The sequence below is a fragment of the Mchenga conophoros genome, linkage group LG7 (genome assembly GCF_057382185.1).
Source record: "Mchenga conophoros isolate Kocher_MC1m ecotype Shallow Benthic linkage group LG7, M_conophoros_male_GT1.1, whole genome shotgun sequence".
NCBI lineage: Eukaryota > Metazoa > Chordata > Actinopteri > Cichliformes > Cichlidae > Mchenga > Mchenga conophoros.
Genome location: NC_140532.1, coordinates 42767958 through 42794284, shown reverse-complemented (window position 1 = coordinate 42794284; position 26327 = coordinate 42767958). Strand labels below are relative to the sequence as shown.

General features: G+C 40.9%; 2 protein-coding genes across 5 annotated transcripts; one reads left to right on the top strand and one right to left on the bottom strand.

The window, feature by feature from the left end:
• The first annotated feature begins 2356 nt into the window (after positions 1–2356).
• LOC146570740 (T-box-containing protein TBX6L-like) lies at positions 2357–18655 on the top strand. 4 transcript variants are annotated; one of them, XM_085279366.1, is made up of 9 exons: positions 2357–2452; positions 6608–6746; positions 9101–9203; positions 9681–9845; positions 9937–10083; positions 10197–10273; positions 10407–10477; positions 10629–10836; positions 10974–18655. In XM_085279366.1, the coding sequence occupies exons 2-9, from the start codon at positions 6628–6630 to the stop codon at positions 11155–11157; spliced, it is 1074 nt and encodes a 357-aa protein (XP_085135492.1). In that variant the 5' UTR covers positions 2357–2452; positions 6608–6627; the 3' UTR covers positions 11158–18655. The 4 variants fall into 4 exon arrangements, with proteins under 4 accessions (XP_085135492.1, XP_085135493.1, XP_085135491.1 ...); XM_085279367.1 differs by having other exon boundaries at positions 2435–2452; positions 6641–6746; XM_085279365.1 differs by lacking the exon at positions 2357–2452 and adding an exon at positions 5379–5562 and having other exon boundaries at positions 6641–6746.
• On the bottom strand, positions 14312–24970 carry crkl (CRK like proto-oncogene, adaptor protein). Its single transcript, XM_085279371.1, has 3 exons — positions 23695–24970; positions 22831–23302; positions 14312–16725 (listed from the first exon to the last, which is right to left on the bottom strand). The coding sequence occupies exons 1-3, from the start codon at positions 24003–24005 to the stop codon at positions 16591–16593; spliced, it is 918 nt and encodes a 305-aa protein (XP_085135497.1). The 5' UTR covers positions 24006–24970; the 3' UTR covers positions 14312–16590.
• Between the last annotated feature and the right edge of the window lie 1357 nt (positions 24971–26327).

Genomic DNA, 26327 nt, shown 5'->3' with positions numbered 1-26327 from the left:
TATCGAACAGCCCTATTTTGAACTCTCCTCGTCCTTTGAGTGCGCAGTCGCCTTTGTTATATAGCAAGGTATTTAAAATGAATAAATATATATCCTGTTCATTTCAATACGCATGATCTGAGCATGCGCGGAATGACACGGAGCTATTCTTTGATCTTCTCAAAGGGGAGACTGTGACGTGACGGTCGACCGCACGTCACAGTCTCCCGTGACGGTTGACGTCACCATCTCTGCCACATGAGTCTATAAATAGAGGTGCTTCAACACAGTTTACCTTTAGGACGGCCGCACGTAGAAAACAGCCTTCATTAATCTTGCGCGTGTAGTTAGCAAATATAAACAAATCACGTCTTTCAATCGTACAATACTGCAAGAATCAAGGAAAGCAATAGAGAACTCGTCATCTGTAAACATGTCAAACTCCGCTTGGGGCGTGATTTGCACTGTGGGCACTTATGCTCACAAAATTATGAGAAAAACGTTGGGATTTGATGACCAACGTTCACCCACTGCTGACCAAACTGTATGCGAGGCACCTGAAGTTCGCTGTGGTAACCAAATTTTACACGCGAAACATGAGGTACCATTGCCAGATCAGCATATACCTGAACCCCGCTTCAGCAGCTGCAGAGGACAGCATAATCAGAATAGCGGTTTAAACCAAGTGTGTGAAATTCTTCACCCTGAACATATACAGCAGCAGCCTTCTGTGATTCAAAGACATCAGCTATGGGAAAATTCAAATCGAGATGCATCAGACCCTGCTGAATCCACGATCCCAGACCCAAGACCTAGTCCCTTGGAAGGGAGAGAAGAACATAATGGGATTCTTCATAGAGGGGTTTCTATCATCAGGAAAGGAACTGGATTTTTAGGACAATCCATTACCACAGTGTCCAACATGTGCAAGTCAGCAATTGTGGCTATTCATCACATGTTCTGGAAAATGGTCCAAGAGGTCAGAAATTATGTGGCACACCTGATGTCACATGCTGTAGGATGTATTTGCGTTTGCCTTTACATTTTATTGTTCTTGGTCAACAAAATTCAAGCTATATTAATTTATTTACTTTCATTTTTAGCACAATACCTTTAATTTTCCTCTATGGAAATGGAAAAGGTGAAGACAACCTAATGTCAGTGCCAACCTTATTTGGCTCTAACTGGACTATGACGATTTTAATAGGGAAATAACTAATAATTGGGGTATAATGGGGTTAATTAGGCTCTTACCATCTCAGTCATGCAAACAACAGTTGAGAACCCAACAGTTGAGTCACGGCAGAAGGCTGCTCCTTCCTGAGCCTGGTTCTGCTGGAGGTTTCTTCCCAACGGGGAGTTTTTCCTCCCCACAGTTGCCAAGTGCTTGCTCATAGGGGATCATCAGATTGCTGGCCTTGTCTCTAATACTGTAGGGACCACCTTACAGTTGTCTCTAATACTGTAGGGACCACCCTACAGTTGTCTCTAATACTGTAGGGACCACCCTACAGTTGTCTCTAATACTGTAAGGTGGTCCCTACAGTATTAGAGACAAGGCCAGCAATCTGATGATCCCCTATGAGCAAGCACTTGGCAACTGTGGGGAGGAAAAACTCCCCGTTGGGAAGAAACCTCCAGCAGAACCAGGCTCAGGAAGGAGCAGCCTTCTGCCGTGACTGGCTGGGTTTTCAACTGTTGTTTGCATGACTGTATTTGCGTTTGCCTTTGCATTTTATTGTTCTTGGTCAACAAAATTCAAGCTATATTAATTTATTTACTTTCATTTTTAGCACAATACCTTTAATTCTCCTCTATGGAAATGGAAAAGGTGAAGACAAACCTAATGTCAGTGCCAACTTTATTTGGCTCTAACTGGACTATGATGATCTTAATAGGGAAATAACTAATAACTGGGGTATAATGGGGTTAATTAGGCTCTTACCATCTCAGTCATGCAAACAACAGTTGAAAACCCAGCCAGTCATGGCAGAAGGCTGCTCCTTCCTGAGCCTGGTTCTGCTGGAGGTTTCTTCCCAACGGGGAGTTTTTCCTCCCCACAGTTGCCAAGTGCTTGCTCATAGGGGATCATCAGATTGCTGGCCTGTCTCTAATACTGTAGGGACTACCTTACAGTATTAGAGACAGGCAGCTGTTGTTTGCATTCAAAGCCACATAAATAAATTTGAATTCTCAATGAAATGAATGGATTTGATTTGATTCCTTTAACTTCACAGAATCCTTTTACTTCAGTTTTGTCTTCTGCTTCTTGGTAGCAATAATAGTTTTGTCAATTAAGCTTTCTTTCCCCACCTGCAGCATGCACCTATTTTCCACTTTTCTGGATTTGACAGCACTAATTAGAGCATCTGAGTGCTCACCCATCATTTGGTTCAGTCCAAGCCATAGCTAATTGTTTGCTGGTGGTTTGAGTTGGTTGTCAGTCCACGCAGGAGTCTGATTGCTCCGTAAGGTGAGAAACATCATTTCATTTTATTTTAAAATTTCATCAAAATACTAAATTCATTAGTTCACTTTGGCAGCCCCCAGTTTTATCCAAACCACAGAAGCCACAGGTGTGCTTAGTCATTGCATTAAGCCTGTACATAATTCAGACAGTTTTAGAATATTGGACCTCCTTTTTAATCACAAATTTAAAAACAAATCCTTCAAAATCTGTCTCATCATAATAAATATACATTCAAGTGAACATTAAATTCTCTTACTTTAGGCTTAATTACGCAGAACGTTTGATCAGGAGGACATCAGATTTTTTAGGAAAGTGATTTGGAGGTATTCATGCCATTTAGGGTCCAGTAGGTGGCAGCATTGACCAAAGATTCTCGTCGCAGTCTCACAATTTTTAATCTCCTTTTAACACATTTTTCACACATATCCTGTTAGTCAGACAGCATCTCTGTATGCATGAATCTGCACGCATGTATCACCTTCATTTAAAAAAAAAAAGGAGCCAGCTATTTTATTACTGTTGACCTTGTAACATTTATCACTTTAAACATAGCACAAGTCAAAAAGCATACCTGATAGGCAATCATAAGATAAAGCTCGTAAGCACTTACCTGTGGAAGTGCTTCAGTATTTATTGCATTTGGCAGTAACTGTGGTTCTAGCTGAAGCATTTACAGTATTTTTGAAGGAGGCGAATTCATCGTCTTATCTGACAAAAATCAATGCCTTTTCCTGTTATTTGTGACCATTTTGTAAACAAATATGCTTCTTAGAGTTGACATTATTAAAAATCCTGAATTGGTGTAAAAGTAAAAAAAAAAACAAAAAACCGCTTTCCCCTCTTTTTCTCTGGTAAAACCTTTTTGGTGGGCTGCAAATACTTCCTCTGTGTAGGAAAAGGCCCACCAGGTAGTGAGCTGAGCAGAGCCAAGTGTGTAAACTACCAGTGGTGATGTCATGCGCTGCATCTTTGAGCTGCAGTTTAGACTAACTTGCTGAAACCACAGAATTTCCTGTGCCATGAGATATTTTTACTGCAGCAGAACTGATGCATTGGAAATAGCAAAACGACAGACATGCAGAAGAAATGTTAGTGATAATATCTTACAACCTACAATAGTGTGGCTTTCACCTTTTAACATCATTTGGTGGTTTTCAGTTTGATTCGTTTTAAATCACATGGGTAAAAGTGCAAAGGGAGGATGTAAACTTTGGTGATGGGTGACGAATTAAGGCAAATCTCAGCAAAAATGTCTTGGTGAGGTGTTCGGCTACCACATGTTCTCTTCAACATGTTATTGATGTTAATCTTAAGTTCCCTAGAGCTTTAATGCAAGGACTGAAAATCCTTCTTTCCTGTATGTGGTGAGAACAATGCAACACACCGGTCTAAAGCTGACTTGGATTTAGTAGTGACTAAAAGGATATGATTTACATAACTGCCAATGATGCCTCCTGTGGGTTGAGGTAGTGTCATCCTGGAAGAGAAGATGGATATGTTTCATCATTAAATGAAGGTGATCACTCTGAACAACTCTGAAGTCAGTAAACTGTCAGTGTAAGGGGACCAAAACTATGCAAATCAAATGTCCCTGTAAAGAAGCAACTGGTTCCTAATAAAAGGCTTTGTTCTCATGAAATGTCATTAGCAGAGCTAAATTATGACTTTTCCATACAGACTTTGTGGCATACTTTCAGAGGTGATCCATGCCGTAGGCAGACCAAATTCCATCTTCAAGCCTGAAGTTGACTTAAGCAGAGGAGAAATGTTTCAACATGCCCTTTATTTGGAGGAGAAATGTGTTCACAGGGCAAGCGAGCCACTCTTCCTTATAAGATGGCTGTAAAATGTAGAGAGGGAAATCTGACCGTAAATAATCTGACAGCACTATGAAGTATGCATTCCTAAAGACTTAGAAACTTTTAACATCCAGATTTGTCTTCTAAAATTTGGCATCAGCAGGCCTCTTCCTTTGTTCTTTAAAGTGATTTTTTTAAACATATGGGAATTACTGTATGTGGTTTGTAAGCAGAGGAAGGCTAAAAGATGCACATTATGCCATTTTTGTATCTGTTTGGGAACTGTGGCAATTTTGATGAAGGATTTTAATCATAATTACTCTCAGTGCAAATAAATCTGTTGAAACTTGATCAAAAACGGCTCAGAGAGATCTTCAGATGGATAGATAGGGATGTTTTCTATTTGCACTTTTTCTGTTTTTATCCTTAGCATTTGGTTTTCAAACTTTAACACAGCTGCTCAACTCTTCTGCCACCGGTCTTTGATTTGAACTGGCTTCTGACTGCTTGCCTGTCTCTTCCCAGAGAGTAGTAGTGAGTGGGTGTGTGGCGGGGGCTTGAGTAAATGAGGCCATTTGGCCAGTTTAGCATCATTGTCAAGGCTAGACACAAACTCTCAAACAGCTTGTTCTCAATACACATTCAAAGCTGCCGAGAGGGGTCGTGCCCCCCCTCCCCCCAGCCCGCATTTTCTTTAAATGGTTGCTGTCCGTTTTCTTTGGGAATGCAGGAGAAAAGTAGGGAATTAATATTTTTATGGGTTTCAGGTCTAGTACACGCATACTGTGTGCCTTGAACATAGCAGAACACCAGTTCTTGCATCAAAGCCAAATCAACCGCCTTTCTGTCTTTGAGGGCTTTAAAGGTGTGTTCAGACGTGATTTCTACCATCTACGTGTAAATGCAGTCAATGGACCAAATAAAGAATGGAACATACTAATTTATTGGATACATTTATGGTTTAATATGATGGAAAAATCTTATTTCTTCCCAAGACTCAAATTTAAATAGCAGTGTTTGGAAAAAAAAAAGCAACAAATGGTTGCACACAAGCCCTTTAAAAAGAAAAATAAAGAAACTAAATAGCAGGTAAACCCCCCCCCCCCCCCCCCCCCTCCCACCCCTCAAAAAAGGCCACCCCTCTTCTTATGACCAATCGAGTTCAAGGCCCACAGATCAAGGATATAAACTCCTGAGTGTTCTCACTACAGTTTGACCATTTCAAGGCTGGATTTGGTTTAAAAGCTTGAGGGATTCACAGGGTGATTGTGATGGAGATGACAGGAGGACATGATAACCTGCACCATATCGCTGGTAAGTTCAGTTATCACACCATGTACTGCATGATTGTGCATGTTTAAAATGACACACAAAAAATCTTCTAGAAAGACAATAAATTACCTTATTTTTCGAGCCATAAGGCACACAGGGTTACAAGGCGCACTGTTGAACAGTCTGTTTTCATACATAAGACGCATTAAGCGAAACAAAACCATCAGATAAGTCATTCTTCTTGCTTCCTCCAATTCCGTACCATTGATTCATTAATGTTGAATTCTCTGGCAGCTGCTCTATTCCCATGTATATCAATGACTAATACAAAAAAAACTTAATTTTCATCCTCCAGCTTCACTATTTTTTATGCTAACATAGCTATGTCGTTAGCCATCACGTACCACATCATTATATACCAGGTAGCCCAACTTCAGTAACCCTAAAAAAGTCACTGCTGTTTACTTCTCTGTCTTCATTTATGTTGGAAGTGATAGCAGAGCAGTACGTTTTACTTGTTTCAGAAATCTCTCAGTCAGAACATGCTATATCATGTTTAGGTGGAAACTAGCGCGCTAACTTCTAACTTTGTTAAATTTAATAAATTCTGTTTTCATGGATGGACAGAGTTTTGGGCCAATCCATCAAGTGGTGCAGGTTCCTAGCTTACCAAAGTTGTACTAAAACATTTTTGACAGATTTTTGAGCGCCGTCTACCACATAAAATTAGTTTGAGGTCAGTAAGCACAACCAGATTCATACAGAAGGCGCACTGTCGATTTTTGGGAAAATTAAAGGATTTTAAGTGCGCCTTATAGTCTGAAAAATGTAATGATTTGTAGGTGAATAATAACTTATGCGAGATGAGCACCCAAACTAACAACAATAAAAAAAAAAAGGGTAAACTCTTACAGAGAGAGTGTACATTCATATTTTATTGGCTTGAGGAGAACTGTTGATCCTGTGGAAGGCCTCTTCAGATGTGGAGGCTGGCTTTTCATGCTGCAGTAAACCATTCCCAGGTTCTATCAATACAGCTGCAGAACTGTTTACATGTATACTTGTATTCTTTTTATTCATTTCCAAGACTCCAGTTTGAATGAGAGCATGTCGTTGTTAGCTCACCCATACCAGCCCAGTGGCATCAGGGTGACCCTGGAGAACGCTGATCTCTGGCAGTCCTTTCACAGCATCGGTACAGAGATGATTATCACAAAACATGGAAGGTAATGAAGCTGATACTTGGAACATGTTCTGCTCACTAAAGAGTGCTTTGTGTTGTGCCTTCAGCAGTTTTTCATGACATCAGTATTTCTCACAACAGCTGGAGAACTGCTAGAATGACTAGTTTGGCTCACTGAAAATCTTGCTGTCTTTCAGTTTCAAGAAGTTCTTTTAAGGTGTTGCTATATTTTTTTTAGCAGTCTTTTTCACTTTAATTAACTTTAGTTAAATTTTAGTTGACTGCATTGGCGTTTCTGATACTATGTGTTATCTGCTTATTTGAACGTTGGGCGATATGATTATTTGATCCCCCTGCTAATTCACTTCAATAGAAATGAACATTTTAATGGTGAGAGACAGAACCATAAAAGTTATTAACTGATGTGCATGTAATGGAGTGAAATAAGCATTGAGTGAAATAATCTCACGAGCGATTTTGGCCCACTCCACTTTAAAGAAACTCTGTAACTCCTTCAGGGTTTTTTAGCTGCCACTTGGCATTTGATGCTTCAGCTCCCTCCACAGACTGTCTATAGGACTGGGGGCTGGAGAATGGCTAGACCACAACATGGCCTTAGTGTGCCACCTCTTTGTTGCCTTGGCAGTATGTTTTGAGTTACTGACCCATCTTCAGTGTTCTGGCTGAGGCAAGAAATGGTAAATGGCCTGTATTTGTATAGCGCTTTTACTAGTCCCTAAGGACCGCAAAGCGCTTTACACAATCAGTCATCCACCCATTCACACACACATTCACACACTGGTGATGGCAAGCTACGTTGTAACCACAGCCACCCTGGGGCGCACTGACCGAGGCGAGGCTGCCGGACACTGACGCCACCGGGCCCTCTGACCACTACCAGTAGGCAACGGGTGAAGTGTCTTGCCCAAGGACACAACAACCGAGACTGTCCAAGCCGGGGCTCGAACCGGCAACCTTCCGATTACAAGGCGAACTCCCAACTCTTGAGCCACAATCGCCCTGCAGTAGCAGCGTCTGATGTCTTTGAGTTAAATCCTAAAGAATACACATATAAAATGACTTCTGTCAGTCACACTATAGCTCACTTGATTGAGTGACACGTGCAACCCATACATGCAACAGGGGTCTGGTGTTATTGTAAATGCACACCTGTGGCAATTTAGTAGGTATTTACAGGTAGGAATAATGAAAATACATAAATGGATGCTGACTCTTATATTGCTGCTAATACCTGAATATATTAATGTATTTTACTTGTAATGGTATATTGTGGTATTGCTACTTTAAATAAAAGAAGTACTTCCCCTACCATTAATAAAAGCAGATAAGAAAGCTTTAAGTTGCACCCATCTTTAAATCTTTGCCTATTGATTCAGGAAGAGGTTGCTTTTGTTGTTTAATAAAGCAGACTGTCCCTTTGCAGGGAGTTCACTGTGCTATACAGTTAAATTTTCTATCGCTGCTTTTACTTGCAATCAGACAACGCAGATGCATTCACTGGAAGACAGACACGGGCACTTCAGGGAGTAAACTTGACTTGCGTCTTTCATAGTCATGGCCTGTCTAGCCTCTCCATGGTATTCCCTTTCCTTAATCTGACAGCAGCATGTGAATGGCTTCATGTCTCATTGGATTGAAACTTGAAACTGCTCATTTCTAGTGTCAACGCTCTAGAACACAGAGTAGAAAATAACATGTGTAACTTTGAAGACGAATGTTACACATCCAGTGGGTACAGTTAAATAAATAGTCAAAAGGACCTCTGTGTTTTCCTTAAAACACTTCCATGACTCCAAAATAAAATATTATTTCCAGGAACGATGTGAAGCACACAATCTGGTTACTAATCCAGCAGCATTTTCTCATTTTACTGAAAATTAGAAAAGACTGCTTTTCAATGAATTCAGTTTATCTTCATGTAGCTTCCAGAGTGTATTTTCTTTTAGTTTTCAAAGATCTCTCTTTGCTCTACAAGGGCCCGACACCCACATTCGAGGACATTATACTGCCACTGTTCTATCGAAATTTAAAACGAATGTCCTCATATGTGGATCTCATTTTTCTCAGAAACAATAAGTCAGGTAAAATGCCATTAAAAGCGTTCAGGTCTTAGGGGGTTAAAAAACCTTGGTGGTGACAATACAAGGTCCTGAAAAAGGACTACACAAAGTGCATTTTTACATATTGTTTCATGCAGGCCACATAAAAGTGGATGACCTGTTTTGCGTGTCATTTTGTTTTTCAGGTTTCTGGGTAGAAGAAACTTTGAAATGGACCTGCATGCAAAAAAGAAATCCCCAAATTAAGTGTTTAAAAAGTTGTTTATTTTTAATTTGAGCCACATTTTTGCTTCTGACTTGGTGCGTGCCTTTTCAGGAGGATGTTTCCACACTGCAGCGTCAGGGTATCCAGGCTCCAGCCTTTTACCAACTACGTCATCACGATGGACATTGTTCCTGTAGATGGCTTCAAGTACAAGGTATGATCGCATGCAACAAGCGATGATTGTGTGCTGTAGCTAGTTCACTCCCACCCACCCCCCTTCTTTCTTGGCCTTAAAGTGAGCCGAGTGCTGTTTGTAAGTTTGGAGCCAGACCTCAGTCTGCCCGTTCTGGGTCGTTCACTGCTGCATATCAAAGCAAGCCTATAAGTGCAGTCTCGGCTGGAAGCCCAATCAATTAGCATCACCGATCAGTGAATGAGGAGTAGTTGACCTTCCATAGATTCAGCAGCTCATGCATTGTTCCCTTTAATCATCCCCATCCAACTGGGTCACTCCCTTTTAGCATAGTGTATTGGGTTGTCAAGTACTGTAAGGAGTGCTTTTTTTCTTTTTCTTTCTCTCCCCCATGTGTGAGTTTGTAGGGTTTTCTTGTGGTTCGTGAAGAGTTTGCTTAATTATACACATCCTGAAGTCTCACACTTGAATCTGCCCCACTTCACTATTTCTCTGTAGTGGAAAAAGGAGCATTGGGAGATCGCAGGAGCAGCAGACCCCCACCCCCCGTGTCGTACATACACGCACCCAGACTCTCCTGCGCCAGGAAGGCACTGGATGAAGCAGCCACTATCTTTCCCCAAGCTTAAGCTCACCAACAATACCTTGGATCAGCATGGCCATGTAAGACACCCCCCCCCCCCCCTTTTTTTTTTTTCCCTATATTGTCGTCTTCACTGTATTTGACCATTTGCTTTCTTGTCCTTACAATCAGATCATCCTGCTCTCCATGCATCGCTACTACCCGAGGTTTCATGTGGTCCAGGCAGATAACCCGTACACTCTCCGCTGGGGCTCTGTGCAGAGCTTCTCATTCCCAGAGACGGCGTTCACTGCAGTCACTGCTTACCAAAACCCAAAGGTTCAAATCTGCCAGAAACAGTCAATAACATTCAAATTTTTGTGCAGAACATCCTTTTTATTTAACAGAATTCTGCAATGCCAATTCAACTGTCTTTTCTTGTTTCTTCAAAGATTACCAAACTGAAAATTGATCACAACCCCTTCGCTAAAGGCTTCAGGGAAGGAGGCACTCATTCTCACAGTAAGAGGTAAGAATGCCTCTCAGGAGACTTAAATTTTGTTATACTTTTCAATTTGTTTTTCTTAATTTAGGTCATTGTAAACATGAAATTAACATTAATTGGAAAGAACATGTAAATTATTATATACGATATATTTTAGGTTGTCAAATAAAAGCCCCCGTGCTAAGAGACCCACACTGGACAGGGATGACTTGAGCAACAGCTCTCCAAGTAAGCTTCTGTAATGTTTATCTTCAAGTTTTTACTAAATGAATACTAAAAGAAAATGTAAGAAAATAATTTATGGTGATGTAAGTTGTGCCAAAGCAGTGTGAAAATGTGGCGACACTCCCGAGATTTAAATGTTGCATTTCCCTCTTAGGCCTGCAGAGGATGCTCTCCACCTCTCAGTTCACACAGACTGAGGAGAGTCGGGCCTCCACACAGCAGTCACTGAAGGGAGGTCACCTTTCAGGCTCAGCTCTGGAGCCGTCTGAGAATATACACGTTGAGCCCCTGGTGCTGCGGGAGTACAACTGCAGCAGTGATGAACAGATGGTGCCTGCTTCCGTGCCATACCAACCATACAGGTCTGATTTTAAAAATAACCAGTATTGTTTAAATGCTTGGTACACTTCTACCCACTCAAAGACTACCTGAGATCAAGATGAATAGCACCAGGCATCAGTCACATTACATTTAACCTCCGTGTGACTCTTCCATGCAGGTCTGAGTATGGTATGCTCCCATACCCTTCCAGAGATCCAGACGGTGCGCAGATCATCCTCCACCCCCCTCCTAATTCACGTTCTGCAGTTGAACCTTGCATCCAACAACATGGCTACTTCCACCAGTATAACACCACAGCAGACTGGAGCCAGAGCCCTGTCCTGTCATACACAACTTGGTAAAGATTGATCTTTTTTTAAGGTAGTGAAATTGTTGGATGATGACGATACGAAAGAACTAAAGGATTGTGATAGACATGGAGGAATAACTGACCTTCCACTTGTTTTATTTCCATTAGCTTGGATTATATACAGCAGCAACTTAAAATAGTCTGTTTTAATGGACGAAAAAAAAAATCTGTTTAGCTTGAGGTTTTAGCTTTTGTGTTATTTTGTATTTTATATATATATATTTTTTTGGTCAGTCTAACTTGAGATTTGTCTATGCTCAAGTTTAGTTTTTTTTTTTAAAGTTAACATGTATATTGTGTTTTTGTTTTGTTTTTTCTCTCTCAGCTGAGAAATAAATGTGAGAATGAATGTAAAAGTGAAACGATCCATTCTGTTCTATAACACACCTACAGACCGCTCTACCTCACACTTCAATGAGTCCAATTAACACCATGTGCAACAACGTGTCAGACACCGTTCAAGAAGAACGGAGCTATGATAGACTGCCCTGGCGTAGTGTCTGACTCGATAAAGAAATGACAGACTACTAGTGTGGAAATGCGATCATAGCCTGGCATGCTTCCCTAGCAGAAGGCAGGAGCGTCTGTCCTGTAAATGTTTTACGAATGACAGGGCAAAGCCATATCTGGGACATTCATAAAGCTTTAGGGAGCAGACACTGCAGCAAGTAGTTTTCTAGAACATGCGCGCAGACTTGCATCTTTTTGTGTTGTAGATTTGAACTCCTTTTTTTCCCTTCTTCCTTTAAACAAACGCACAGACACAAATGGTACCAAAACTGGAGCAGTGTGTACTTGAAGGGCTAGCTGTGACTTACTTTTAGTTGGAAGTTAATTTAATTTAACCCAGGCAAACTCCTTATTGTGTTTTTGACTTATGGAACATTTTTTGCCAAACATAACTTGTAGTCCTTTTAATTTTAAGTTGGGCAACTCTAGCTTCTGAGAAACTAACCTGGAATTTTAACATGCACTTTTTAAAGCGGTGGAAATACACTTGTGTAAGTGACTGATTTCTGACACCATTAATTCATGTTTAACGGGTCATCTTTCTGAATTCTATCATCTTTTTTTGATTTGGTACCATTTATGCTGCCACCAAAAATGTACATAACATCCATATCTGATAAGTTATTGCAAAGCAGACTCTGCTCCTGTAGTTGCGAACATCTCAGATTGCACTGAAGAAAAATTACCTTTGGATCACTTGCAAGGAAGTGACAAGATCCGAGTGACTTTCTCGGTCACCGGTTTCAGGTCATACTTCATAATCATCAGTGGTCATCATTCTAATCACATGTGAGGATCAGATTGGGGTTTAAAACGCCACAAGGTTAAAGGGAAAAATGCTTGTGCCCTTTGGGTTTTTTGTTTATGGTGTTTGGAAAGAGTTGACGTGCCATAAAGTCAGTTACTGCTTCTGCTGAGTGTCCAGAGGGCAAACAAACCACATTCATTACTATACCTTATGAAGATTAATGTTGTGTATTTGGTCGGCTATTTTAGATGAATTCAAATTAGAATTAAAAAAGGAAAAATTACTGTACGTTCACTTCTGCGGGCCAAGTGCTCTACAGCACAATAACTGCCATCACAGCTAGCTTGAGGGCGGTGGCCATAATGGACTGTAGGAAGGCCTTTATCGACCCTGCTGCACATCTATTTAAACCCTCACTAACGCACACTGTGCCCCGAAGAGAGGTCAGCATCAGTCAGGTTTGATTCATTATGGTCGTTCTCGCTGCGGCCTGTGCCTTACACAGTGCAGAGGAATACATTGATTGGCTTTAATGGCAACTTAACCCACACATGAGGTACAAGGGATCCAGACAAAAAGGACAAAGAGAATCAATGTGGAAATTCAAACTGCCTTATATGGATACATATTTGCCCGTACGCTTTCATTAATATCCACGAAGTGTCAAAGAAATGCTGCTTTTGATGGTTTGTGTCATAGCAAGTCTAGATCACTTGACAATACTAGGTACAACACAAAATTAAAATTCGCAAATATTTATCCACTCAAGCCTCCCCATTTAAAATTTGGTCAGGAGTACGCCTCAGATTTTCTCTACCAATAACAGCTTTTAGTAAAAACTAGTGCCAGGTTTATGGGTTTGCGCAATGCTGCTTGCATCCATATTCCCCCTCGAGTCATTTGACGCAATGGTCAAAATGCAAAAAAAAAAAAAAAATCAAGGCTACAAAGCATCACTCTGCAAACAGGACAGTTCAACCTCTAGTGTTTTATGGACAACATGTAAGTTTCACCAACTTGAAGACCGCTGCTGTCTGTGTACAAGGGTAGCACTCAATACTTGTACATACATTCGTTGGTGTGCCTTGGACATCAGCATTCGTTTCAGGGTGTGGACTTTCCATGCAAGATGAGAGCTGGTTATTGTATCTGTGTATAGGTCACTGCAACAATATCCACTTTTCTGAATATGCGTCACGATGGATTAAATATTAGCGTGCCAAAATGTCTGGGTTTTGTTCATAATTCACCAGATAAAAAAAATAAAAAAATAAACCTGATACTATGTTAAGAGCAGTAATGGTTTGCATAAACAAAACTAACACGAGCAACCGTCTGTAGGCTCAAGCTAAGTTATTAGCATCATTAAATTCCCATTAACCTGTCCTAGTCAGTGGCAGGAATCATTTTAGTGCATTTAGCCAAGCGCATCAGCAGCAGTACTGTCCCCCAGCAGCAGAAAGGATCATCAGAGACAGCAGGGCACTCATTTCTCACAACACTGTTTGCAGAGACCTTGTTACAGAAGTCATAATAGCACATACAAAGTAGAAATATTGGTGGACCTGCTGATTTATACCGCTCAGTACCTGGTTTGCAAAGTGCGGAACAAACACAGAGCATGACCACCAGAAACATTGCCCTTGAAAACTTTTCCATTCCCCCATCTGCGGGTCAGCTGACTGTCTTTTATTAGCACTTCATTAAAATTCATTAATTGCTTCCTTTCTCCTGGGCACGGGGAGAATCGAAACTGGAACTGTCAAAAAGAAGAAAAAAAAAAGCAACTGTCCTGCGCTCTACATACACAACTGTTAATGTCGAGCCGCAGCCAACACACGTCACACCCAACCATCTGTTAACACGATGACAGAACCAGAGGGCAAACTTAAAGAAGTAAACATTTTTATTTACTTGTTATGTACATAAAGGGTCTTTACCAGCACAGGTGTTAACCATGGGAAATATTAACACATGTAAATGGAATAAGAAAATAAAAGGCACAATCTTTCAATTTTTTTAAGTAAAAGACAAGCTTTCCTAAAATATGTGAAGAGAGCACAGTAATACTGTTAATGCCATTACAAAATAACTCAGAAGCATGAGGAAAAAGCAAAGTTCATCTCAAAGGGAAATTATCAGAGTGTATTGCTTAATTAGTAAGATTTCATTAAGCTTGACAAGGAAAACCCCAACACGGTGCGTCTGTACACAGCAGGTGGGATTAAACGAGAAACTTTTATTTAATGAGGAATTTAATGACATCAAGCAGCATTTGGCGAGGGGGGAAAAAAAACAAAAAAAAATATGATCTCCCTGGCTAAGAGGTCATGCACAGAGGCAACCAGCAGGCATTTATTCGTTTTCCCTTTTTAAAATGTCACCCATGGTTACTTTTAATAACATCACTCATTAACAAAAATACTTGATTTCATAGCTTACTACGAACTCACCGAAAAGGAAAACAGGGATACAACTAAAAGATTTCTAAGTCGTTTGCTGAGCAATGATTTTCTCCTTTTCCTTTTGTTAACAGAAAGCGCTAAAAGAAGTGACAGAGAGGGGGGTAGGATGGGCAGGGGTGGGATTGATCAGTTTTTACAGCACAGACCTGGGGTTCTGCACCGTTTGCACATCTGTTTAATCCTCGGCTCGACAGAATCGGCTGTGGCACGGTGTGATGAGATTCTTTCTACTACTCAGCATGAAGGAGAAGAATAATTGGTGTGCAGACCGAAAATACTCAAGGAATAAAGCTGGTTGAAAAAAGTTAATAAAAATCCTACATTGAGAGGAGTATCATCACAATAAAAACTAAAGGGCCAGAGATGGGATTGCATGCGCTAGAAGTAAGACTTGTCTTACTTTGAAAAGGCATTGATGGGATCTCATTGGCTTGCTCAGACATTCCTCCTTCCCCGACCTACGCCACTGAGTTCTTCATCTCAGTGGAAAGGCTTCAAGTCCTCATGCCCACACTGTGTGGACACTATGTTTTTAGTATGTTTAGCCTTGTAGTCAGATGCTTGTGGAAAGTGCTCGCCAGGGCTGTTGCTATTTGGCTTTAGAAACCCTGCTCAAAGCTTGGCACTCCTAATGCATATAATCTAAAATGTGTCTTAGTCTTCAATGATCTCCAAGCAAGTAAAGAGGCACCAACGTGGAGATGCAAGGTTACCCCACTATCCATGTCAACAAATCCAAACAAAAAATAAAATTAATCATTGGACAATGATTTAGAAAACAGCAACAATTATGATGAAGTCACATGGCCGTGTCATGTCTTAGTAACATAAGATAAATAAGCTATCAGCCAGTCAGGATGTAGAATGGATGGGATAATGAGATCTACCGTGCCATGTTCCAACTCAAATCCTCCACACACCCCATCTCTTTCTACTTCCTCCTAATCTGTAACACACACACACACACACACACACACACACACACACACACACACACACACACACACACACACACACACACAAATCTGTCTACCTGAATAACTCATGGCCAATGTGTACAAGTGTGTGCTTGTGCAATGGTTAAGGTACAACAGTGACTTGATTGTTTGGAGAAATAACATGACTGGCTGGTTAGCTCCTCATTGCCTCAGTGCTCTCCCTAGTCCATAGGGATAATTCTTTCTTTCCCTATTTCATACAAATATTCTCACATCAACAAAACAAGCATACATCAACACTTCCGAAAGTCCCAAAGACGTCAAACATAACAAATATTAAGAGAAAACTTTTTTTTCTTTTTTTTTTTTTTAAAAGACGTGATGTTATATGCTAACTATCCATTGTGGACACACACATACACAAAAACATACATACCCACACACACAGTCTGATGCCCAGTGATCTGGAAATGAAAAGAACACTAATGCAAAAATGCCACCCAGCCTGGAACAAAGATAAGGGAAAAGGGACCTGGGAAAGTGGGGTCAGGTTTTAGTTTGGATCTAATGTCCAAAGCTGTAAACAGTCAGAAAGCCTTGCAATGGCTGGCAACAACAACAGGAAAGGGGGAGGGGGGTTGCTATCATGGTACAGCCCCAAGCAGGCAAGCACATAACTGTGACACTGGCAGGAAAAGATGGAGACAGCCAGCAGATTCGGGTACTCGGCGATACGGGAGAGAGGCTTCAGCTGAACGCCTAGGTCAGTCACTCTCCTCTGGATTCTGGGGGTCTATGATTTTGACATGGGTGAACGGGAAGAGACCCCTCCGTCCGTTCACCTCTCCCTCCCACTGACCGCTGATGTTCATCCGCGTAACCTTGACAATGTCACCAACCTGAGAAAAGAAAGCAGAGTTACAGGAGAACTGGTGTCAAAGTCTAACCTAATTACACACAAGACATTCTGCACGATGCAGTATTGGGGAGTTGTTTTGTGCCATTTAAACATTTTAGTCAGAAACTTGTAAAACAAAACTACAATCCGTGTCTTACAGTAGTCAGTCATAGGCCCAATTAAAAAAAACGAAATCCTTATGACAAGTGGCTTATGTTTGTTTTAAAGCCTGTTCCAAACTACAACAATAAACCCTTTGAGGTTTAGGGCTGCCACAAACGATTATTTTGATAGTCGACTAGTCACCGATTATTTATGCGATTAGTCGACTAATCAGATCATCATCCACTGGACGTAAAACTACAGCTTATTGCACCAGCAGCATCTACTCTTATATAACTATCATTAGCTTACAGCTTTAAGCTTTTAAGGTGCTAACTAAAAATAAAGACAAGATGATAGTTTATTCAATTTTAATGAAATTAGCAGATTGTCTCGGTGGAGTTTAATAAACTCCTTGCTATCTAAAATATAACAGGACACCGGAGTAAATTCTCCAGCATCTCACACTTCTGATGATCAGCTGTCTGCTTGACGTTTATTCAGCTGTGTAAAACCTATAACTTTAATCTCAGACAAACCGATTTACTCAGGAACAACTAAAATACTGAAAAAAAAAAAGCCAAACAACAACATTTTTAATTTATCTAAGTGACTCATATATATTTAACCTGAGTAGCGAAAGACGGCGGTGGGTTTGAAAACAATTTGCCGGGAGTCCGGTGTTCTCACAGCGCTAGTGACCTAGCCCCCGGCTAGCTATCGAGCTAGTGGGTAACAGATGTCTCCGAAAACGTCGGAGCGCTTTTGAAAATATGTGGTGTCCTGATAAACTGAGCCGATATTTGAGGTTTACACAGCTACATTCTCGCCTGAAAATATGTTAAACGTTTATTTTGTGACCCAGAAAGAATAATAAGAGTAATATTAAAACTAACTAGCTACCGCCATTGTTGGAAACTAAGCTGGGCCGCGCTATGAATTCTGGGACAAAGCTGCTTCTTCTTCTTCTTCTTCTTCTTCGGGGTTTAACGGCAGCTGGCATCCTTGTACATGCAGTGCTGCCATCTTCTGTTTCAGTCCGTTATTACACTCTTAAATCCTGCTACTTATTCCTGGGTCTTTTGGGATCTTACAAAGCTTCAAACGACGCGTCGACTATTAAATCAGTCGTCGACGATTTTGATAGTCGACGTAATCGTGACTAGTCGACAAATCGTGGCAGCCCTATTGAGGTTACAGAACATCCAGTCTGATTTATTAATACACGCTTTCTAAAATAAAACCCAGACTGTCAGATCTCCACTGTCACATTACACCGCAGGTTAAAAGATGACAGAAGAGCGCCGAGCTGTCGCTCAGATGGTTTGTGACACTGCGTGTGACCCCAATCTGTTAAAGCCATATGTTCTTTATCAGGATTAGGAGGGGGGAAAAGTCCATCATCAAAACCATGACTGAAAATACGATGTGAGGGCACACCAGTGTGGCATCGATTTGAATGAAGCTTCAAATCCTGTCCTGGACTTTGGAACTACAACGATGTCACTCTCAAATGACAAGTATATGATGTATACAGTCATAAAAAGTATTAGTGAGATCTGTCAAAAAGTCAGAAAAGGTCAGGTTTGTACGTTGAGAACTTCATAAGGTTTAAATTAAGGTGTTAAATGTTGCCTTATGTCAAGTAGATAGAAATCTTCAGCCAGAAAAGCATTGTTATTTAAGAATGCATGTTTTAAGTATTTTGAATATTTAAAAAAAAAAAAAAAAAAAAAAAAAAGAAAGAAAGAAAGAAAGAAAGAAAGAAAGAGAGAGAGAGAGAGAGAGAGAGAGAGAGAGAGAGAGAGAGAGAGAGAGAGAGAGAGAGAGAGAGAGAGAGAGAGAGAGAACTACTAATAAGCTACTAAGAGGGGGGAAAAAGAAAAGCCTAAAAACATAACATATTGAAAGTATAACTTTAGCTAGTGAAAGTTTTTGATGCCTTTTTTGAATTAACCAACTATAATGAACACTGGTGAAGTGTAGATACTTAAAATTCTGGGTGCTCTTCTTTGTCTTGAACTTCTACAGCATCATCTCCATTTAGGCCGAGCTTTTTGCAGCATGCTACACAGTATATTTAAAAACCAAAGACTTAGAAAATGTGGATACATTGAAATAGATGGTGTACAAATCTGGAATTCCAAGAGCTTCCAGATTTAAAAATAAAAAAATAAAGACAGACCCAACCGAGAGGAAACTCTCTTGTGGGAATCACCTTTTATGACTTGAAGTTATGGAGTTGTGTAATTGTAAAAGTACAGCAGAAAAAGTCAATAAAGCTTTTTAAGCTGCGTCAGTTCATTCAAAAGTTATGACGCACATTAATAGCCAGAGTCTGTGATCGTATACTGTGTATCAATCAGAGGCTGAAAGGGGGCACACACCGACAGCTGTGAACAGCAAAGCTTTGTTGACAGGCGAATGGTGACTTGGGGTTTAGTCAAATTGCAAACCAAAATTGTCGGGAATTGCAAAATAGAAAAAGCAAGGCTGCAGATTACGCAAATGAACAAGGAAAAGCATAACCAGGAGGAGGTTTTCGATTAAGGAATGCTGCCCCCCCCCAGTATTCACATTTTGAGAGACATAAGTAGCGAAGGTATCCCAGAGAACTAACCAGCAGTAATTAAAGCTGTATCCATATATACATTCAGAGAACCTTATGGATGTCTACATTTGTAAGTCTTCACAGGACCGTAAACACACAGAACCTAGATTGAATATGCAGATTCCTTAAATGAAGCTCAGTTAAGAGAATTCAAATCAGGACTCTGCAGAGTGAACCTATTGAACCATTCAAGTGCTGCCCATCTTTAAGCAGGTACAAGGGCTATCACTATCCACACTAGAGAGAAGACTGTGCCAAGAAACAAATCTGCATTTGTTGCATGGACAATGTAACGAATGCAGCAACACTGAATCTGGAACAGTTTCATTACTTTACTCTGAGGAAGACTGGCGCTGGTGGCAAAGTGGTGATACATGTATCTGACCATGAGCTTTCTGTTCCTAAAGCTGGAAGCACTGACGTCAAAGACTTTATCTATGATGCAGATTTCAACAACTACCATTATTATTATTTTTTCTCTGTGGAAATCAATCCAACCATTGCAATTTAGCACTGTGCAACATCAGGTATTAACAGTACTTCCACGGCAAAGTTGGGGAATGAAACCTCCTGTGGCTTTATGGTTACTTATGTCCAGTTGAAATAAACTAATACTTGGAGTTAGGTGGAGCTCGCCAATGCAAATAGATGTGGCAATTTCTAAAACCTGCGATGACAACATAAAATGGCATAACCTAGGATGAACCGTGGGAACGCATTACCCATATCACCCTGAACACAGGTCGGTGATTACAAGTTGGGAAAAAGAATCAAAGCAGTGTCACAGAAAATTTTGGTTTTGTGACATTTACAACTAAAATATAAATAAATGAAATGGAAACAAAAGAAGCAACAATGAAAATGGATGCCAATCGGATTTAAATCAATCCCTGATTAATAATAATCATTTTAAAAAAATGTTAGGTCAAGTTTATTTTTTATTCTCACATGTTAACATTTTTAATGCCTTCAGGGGCCAAAGTTTCCTTTTTGCCAGACTCTGGTGGTTTATTAAAAAATAAATAAATAAAAATAAAACGAGTTAATTCCGATTCCGGACAAAACATCTAAAGCTGTTCACCTGAAGGTCCATCAGACCAGCTTGGGGAATCTCTTAGAAACAGAGAAAATGTACTCTTCACTTAACTAATAACACGAGCCAGCAAGCATTATACGAGCATCTATGCCGGCACCAACAAATGCACTGTTGCATCAATAATCATCTCAGATGTACTTTTGGGAATCATGCATGTACCGAGAAGAGCCACATTTAACTTTAATATTTCATCTCTTGCTAACCATGGCTCCATCTGCTGCTTCACTGCTACACCATATGATCACAGAGAAAACGTAAGCGGCAAACACAGTCCCGCCTCAAGTTTCAGTTCTCATATGCTCACTCTTGACTGCTCATTCGGGTGCAACCCGTCTTTCTTTACAGCCGTCCCTTGGCCTCGTCTCTTCCTCTCTTCTATCTATTACAGTAAGTTACATGAACATTTATTAAATGGAAGCTGGAATCTCATTTCGGTGCTAATAAAAGATGGGCGACAACAAGCCCAGAAGGGTGCAGAGACACTAGCCAGCTGATGCATCTTGTTTATGCACTCAACCAGCATCGCAGTTTGAGTCTAAATGAGGTTAGGGACATTTTTTGAGGTGACTGCTATTAGCTGTCGATTACTTAACAACACATCAACGAAACACCCCCCCCCCCACACACACACACACACACAAAACTGCTTAACCTTTAGCAGGATTCAGATATGCTCAATTTACACTCATTTATGTGCAAGAAAGAGTCACAGGGAGGAAGTACTTCTCTGTATCCATATCTACTGCCCTATTTTACACCTATAACTGCTGTCAAACTGATGGGAGTGAATGGAAGTGGCACTATTTTAAGATAGCTTGCATTCTCATCCTTCCCCTGGGGTGAAAAATAAAAAGATAAAAAAAACCAACAAAAAAAAAAACTACACTACAGCTCAATCTGCTATTGGAGCTGAGTGTTTTGGAGGCCCACTATATTTCTGAGGCACATATTGAGCATTGCATTGCATGTTTCGACATGCCACCACAGTCAGAGCAGATTTGTATTAGCCACAGCGTACCACTGAGGAAGGCAAGACTGCTGAGAAATGCTTTCGTCAAAGCCGCTTCCAGGTTAGCATTTAGATGGACAGCACTGAGTGTAAGCTTCAGTCACAGAGACAAGTGATCAAAAGCCACAATGCTGTGGTGAGTTTCACTAGATTCCCCACCCACCCTCCCATTTACATCTGCAAACTTTTGTTTTGCATTTATTATTCATCATTCCAAGAATCATATTAAGCTCTCTCAAACCACCCATCTCATATCTGCATGACTTTTGGTCCAATCCAAAGCCAGAAACTTGTTTTGTTTTTTTTAACTATCCAAGGCTACAAAATAGATGTGGTTCATGTATTCTGACTGAACAGCAGCACCCCATAACCAAAGCATCTTTGTGCAGCCAGTGTCCAGAGCTAGTTGTGAACTTGCAGATAGTCTCCTGGTGTAATAATAACTTTTTATATTCAAACAAACAGGAAGGGCCTGATAAGAGCAAGCAGCAAGATGCTAAAACCACAGTTTGGTTATTATTCTTTTAGTGTGAGCACACATCAACAGGCTAGAATGTCAAAAGGACTGAGAAAGGGCGAAGCTTATCTGTAGACACTTTCTCACATTGAACCAGCAAAACTACTGCGGTAACTGAAGGCGGCACTGGTGTTTCCCCAGGTCCCTCTACTACTTAATTTTGCAATTTTAGTATAAAAAGAAGTGATCGTTTTACACAGAAGCCTCTCCAAGCTTTGGTCACACAACCTAATTTTTATAAGAGTTAACTCTTGAGATTGGCGATTGTTGTCTATGTTTAAGTAACCTGACAGCTCCTAGAGAGATGTCAGGTTGTGAAAATGTAAAAACAAAGTCTTCTATAAAACCTCTTAGCTTCTGTGACTTCTACACAAGTTTTTTCAGTGTTTTAACTTGACTGAGGTGATAAACTCTAATTTATGTAGAAAAGTCTAAGCTGCACACAGACATTTTTGATTTATTTGGGCACAAATGGAAAAATAATTAAGAAATGACTGAAGATGGGATACTGCTGCTTTAGGCAAAGAAGCTTATAGCGTGTTGTACTCCAGGCCCTTACCTGGCATATTAATTTACTGCATGATGTTGCGTTACAGATCAAAGGTCCAGCTAAACAGATTTTAGAAAAGCTAATGATTTAATTACAATATCCATCCTTTATAAAAAATGAGCAGTGCATTAAAACATGATGAAATCACATTGATCGCCTAGAAAAAACACAAAAAACAAAAACAAAGAAATAAAACAGGTAAGATCAAATAAATACAATACCTCTAGAGCAAGAGCAGTCTTGTCGTAGGCACAGGGCACTCGTTTCTGGATGGCTTTCGCCATGACAGGGCCATTCTGCATGGACGGTAGCGGAGCGATAACTGCTCCAGGTGCGTTGGGCATTGGAGAAGGCGTCTGGGGTTGGGCATAGGCATGAGCAAGAGCATTGGAGGGCTCAGGGATCCCATAGCTGTTGGAGTTTCGCGATCCATGAGAAGGTTGGACAGGGTGGGGTGAAGGTCGTACCACTTTCTCTACGTAGGGCACAGGGATCATCCCAACACGTCCATCTTTATTCTTGGCGCTCCACCACTGCTCCTCCGGTCTTTCCAGGATGATAAGGATCTCCCCCTTCTTGAAGGGAAGGTCCTCAGCATCGCTGCCGGTGAAGTCGTACAGAGTCCGCACATACTCCAGATTCTCCTCTGCTCCAACCATGGGCTGGACAGGAGGACTCGGCGTACTTGAATACCTTAGCAAAAACGAAAAATAATGAGGAAATTAAGTAAATGTTAATTTGTTATCCTTAAAAGTTATCACTGTGAAGCCTAGAATACAACAAAACTGCATTATTTGTTGAATAAAATCCTTTACAAACACGATTACCCAACTCCTCAATTACCAAAATGTGGTATCATGTTTGGTTGTAAAACCACACAAATCCTCAGTGAGGTTTATTTTTCCAGTGGTACCAAAACTTAAAAGAAAAAAAAACCCCAAACAAACAAGCAAGCAAACTAGATGTGTGGTAATAGTGCTGATTTTATGACATAACCAAGTGAAACTGGGTTAGTTCTGATAAAAATATTTAAAAAAAATAGTATGGTAAAGTGCTGGAGGAGGCGTGGTGGGTGACCTCCCTACCTGGGGGCTGGCTCTATCAGCGTGGTCGTGTCCAAGTAATGGATTTTGTAGAACTCCAGGAGAGCTGCGAGGTGGTCGAACTCTTGATCCCCTATTTTGAACCTCTTGCTGGGCAAAGAGTTGATGATATAGTGAGACACTTTGGAGTTTTCCGACACCGACAGTACGTAGTCGCCGGGGCAGGTCGACGAGTCTCGAACAAGAAACATGCCATGTCTCTGTCCTTGTAACCTATTCTGTGCCTCCTGTCGTGACACGGGTCCAAAATACCAGGCGGACCGATCAGAGGAATCAAATCGAGCAGTTGACATTTCTGTTCAAAAATAAGTTAATGTGGCTTACAAATTAATATTAATAATAATAGAAAGGAAAATACTACAGGATTGGCTAGGCAATAAGTTAAAAGCTGTATGCGTGGTTCCAATTGGCCAATCACAGCAAACTGTAGGATTTGGAAGACTCAGGGCAGGGCACTCGTCGCTCTGGAAGGAGTTTCCGAGTGATTTCTTCACAAAACGCCTCAGGCACCGAAAAAATCTGTTTAAGAAAAACAAAAACAACTTGGCGTTTTTGTTTTCTTTTTTTTCTCCTTTCAGATGCAGGCTGCCAGTGACTTGATCCAACTCTGGAGCATACTGTTGTCCCTGTGTTCAGCAGTCCAGGCTGCGGCCGAGCAGTTGTTAAAAGGGGGCCAAATAACAGAAGAAAAACGAGCAAACTTACGACAGGCTACCATTGACGGAGGGCCAGAGCAACAAACGATCAATGAAGCTTCCCCTTTTCGTTCCGCCTTCCGAGAAAACACCAAATCTTCTCTTCTAATAAATGTATCTCCTCCAGTCAGTGTCAGTTCTAAGAGCGGAAAATGTGGCCTCACTTTCCCCCCTTCTTCTTCCTTTTTCTTACATCTGATAATCCCTCATCTGTGCACAAAGGTCCACGGCAGGTCACGAAACTATCAGCCGAAATCCCGCGGAGCTCACGGCGATACACACTTCATGGAAACGCGTTTTCGAATCCCCTTTCTCGAGTCGGAGCAGACTTTTGAGGCAACACAGCAGAAAAATGGCGGCTCGCAACACGTCTTCACACAAAAAAATGATTTCAGGGCAGCGACTCGTCTCTTGCGCGTGCATCTCAGGAGCCACGACCGTTTACGGAAGCTGTCGCGTGCATCCCCGACCGCTCACAAGGGATCTCGGCTTAACGATTGCTTTATTTTATACTTTCCCTTATTTCCGCTCGTCCCCACTAGCACAGGCTACCAGAAGTACTGAGGTCGAAAAATGGCGACCGGAGGGCAGGTCCCGCTTTCTATCAGCGCGTCACTGACGGCAGGAGCGAGAGAGAGGGGAGGGGGAGTGAAGGAAGGAGGTGGGCGGTTGGCGAAGCCACGGACAGCCCCTAGCTCCGCGAGAGTAGGTGTCAGTCATTTCTCAGTGAAGCATTCTGCTGATAGATTCTTCTGCTGTTCCATCGTCTCGGGAATATAGTGCAAATAGCAATGTGGAGCAGGTCGAGATACAAGTGTGTTTTTTACTCAGTGTTCCTGCTTTGACGTAGTCATTTAATTGGATGTTTGCTTTTCAAAACTTCAAAGGGAATCAGCGTGTGACTCAAAAATATAATAACACAGTTTAGTATGGCTAAACCTCAAATAAATGCTAAACCAATCCAGCAGAGGCTAAGCAGTCAGGTCTTAAGTAGGCAACACTGATGTTAAAGGCTGCTGTAACATACTAAATGTGTATGAGAGCGAGGTGTTATTTCAGTTTAAATGCCCACACTGTCATTAGTTGATTCTTAATTGGAAATATGTGTAGGCAGTGTTTCACAGTCATAGCTGGTTCTGTTAAATCTAGGCTAATTTAACTACTACTTTTACCGTACAACACTGGAGCATATTTTTTGCAATCTATTGCAGCTTTGAAGTATTGTGGAGTAGAAAGTGCCAATATATGTGCTTTTGACAGGTAGTTATGTAGGTGTGTGAAGAGAAGCATCATGATTGAGCTTTTTTTCTACAAATAGAAACATTACTCTATCAAATGATTCACAGATAGAATAAGCTATAATTCTGAATAAAAAAAAGTTAGATGTCTGCCGAACAACGTGTTCTTATGTTAGTACTGTGTTTAATGATTGTCTCGGATCTTTTTGTGTTCTGTGCCTTTAAGTCAGTGGTCAGCTCGTGTGTTTTTAATATACTTTTTTAGCCACATAACCGCAGCTCATAGGTACAGTATATTTGCTCAGTCAACAACTTATTCATACCACCAGTATAAAATTGTACTTATTTCCTATTTTCATTTCCTGGTGTTATTTAACTTCCCCTTCATTCATTCGATAATAAGTATTATCTGGCAAAGAACTGTGAAAAATCGATTTGGAGCTCACCCAAAATGACCCAATCCAAAACAGAATATGCTGCAGAGAGAGCGCGCATTTAAATGCAAGGGGCAGTGTCTCTGAAGAAGAAGAATACAATATAAGAGAAAGAATGCATCTGAGAACACAAGCAGAGTGCGGCAAGCCATTCAGCCAAGCAGAATAAGTTTTGCTCAGTGATAAAAGCAGGATCTGTAAAGAAGCTCTGTCCCTGTGGTGACTGAGCTTTCAGTGGCTGTGCCTCA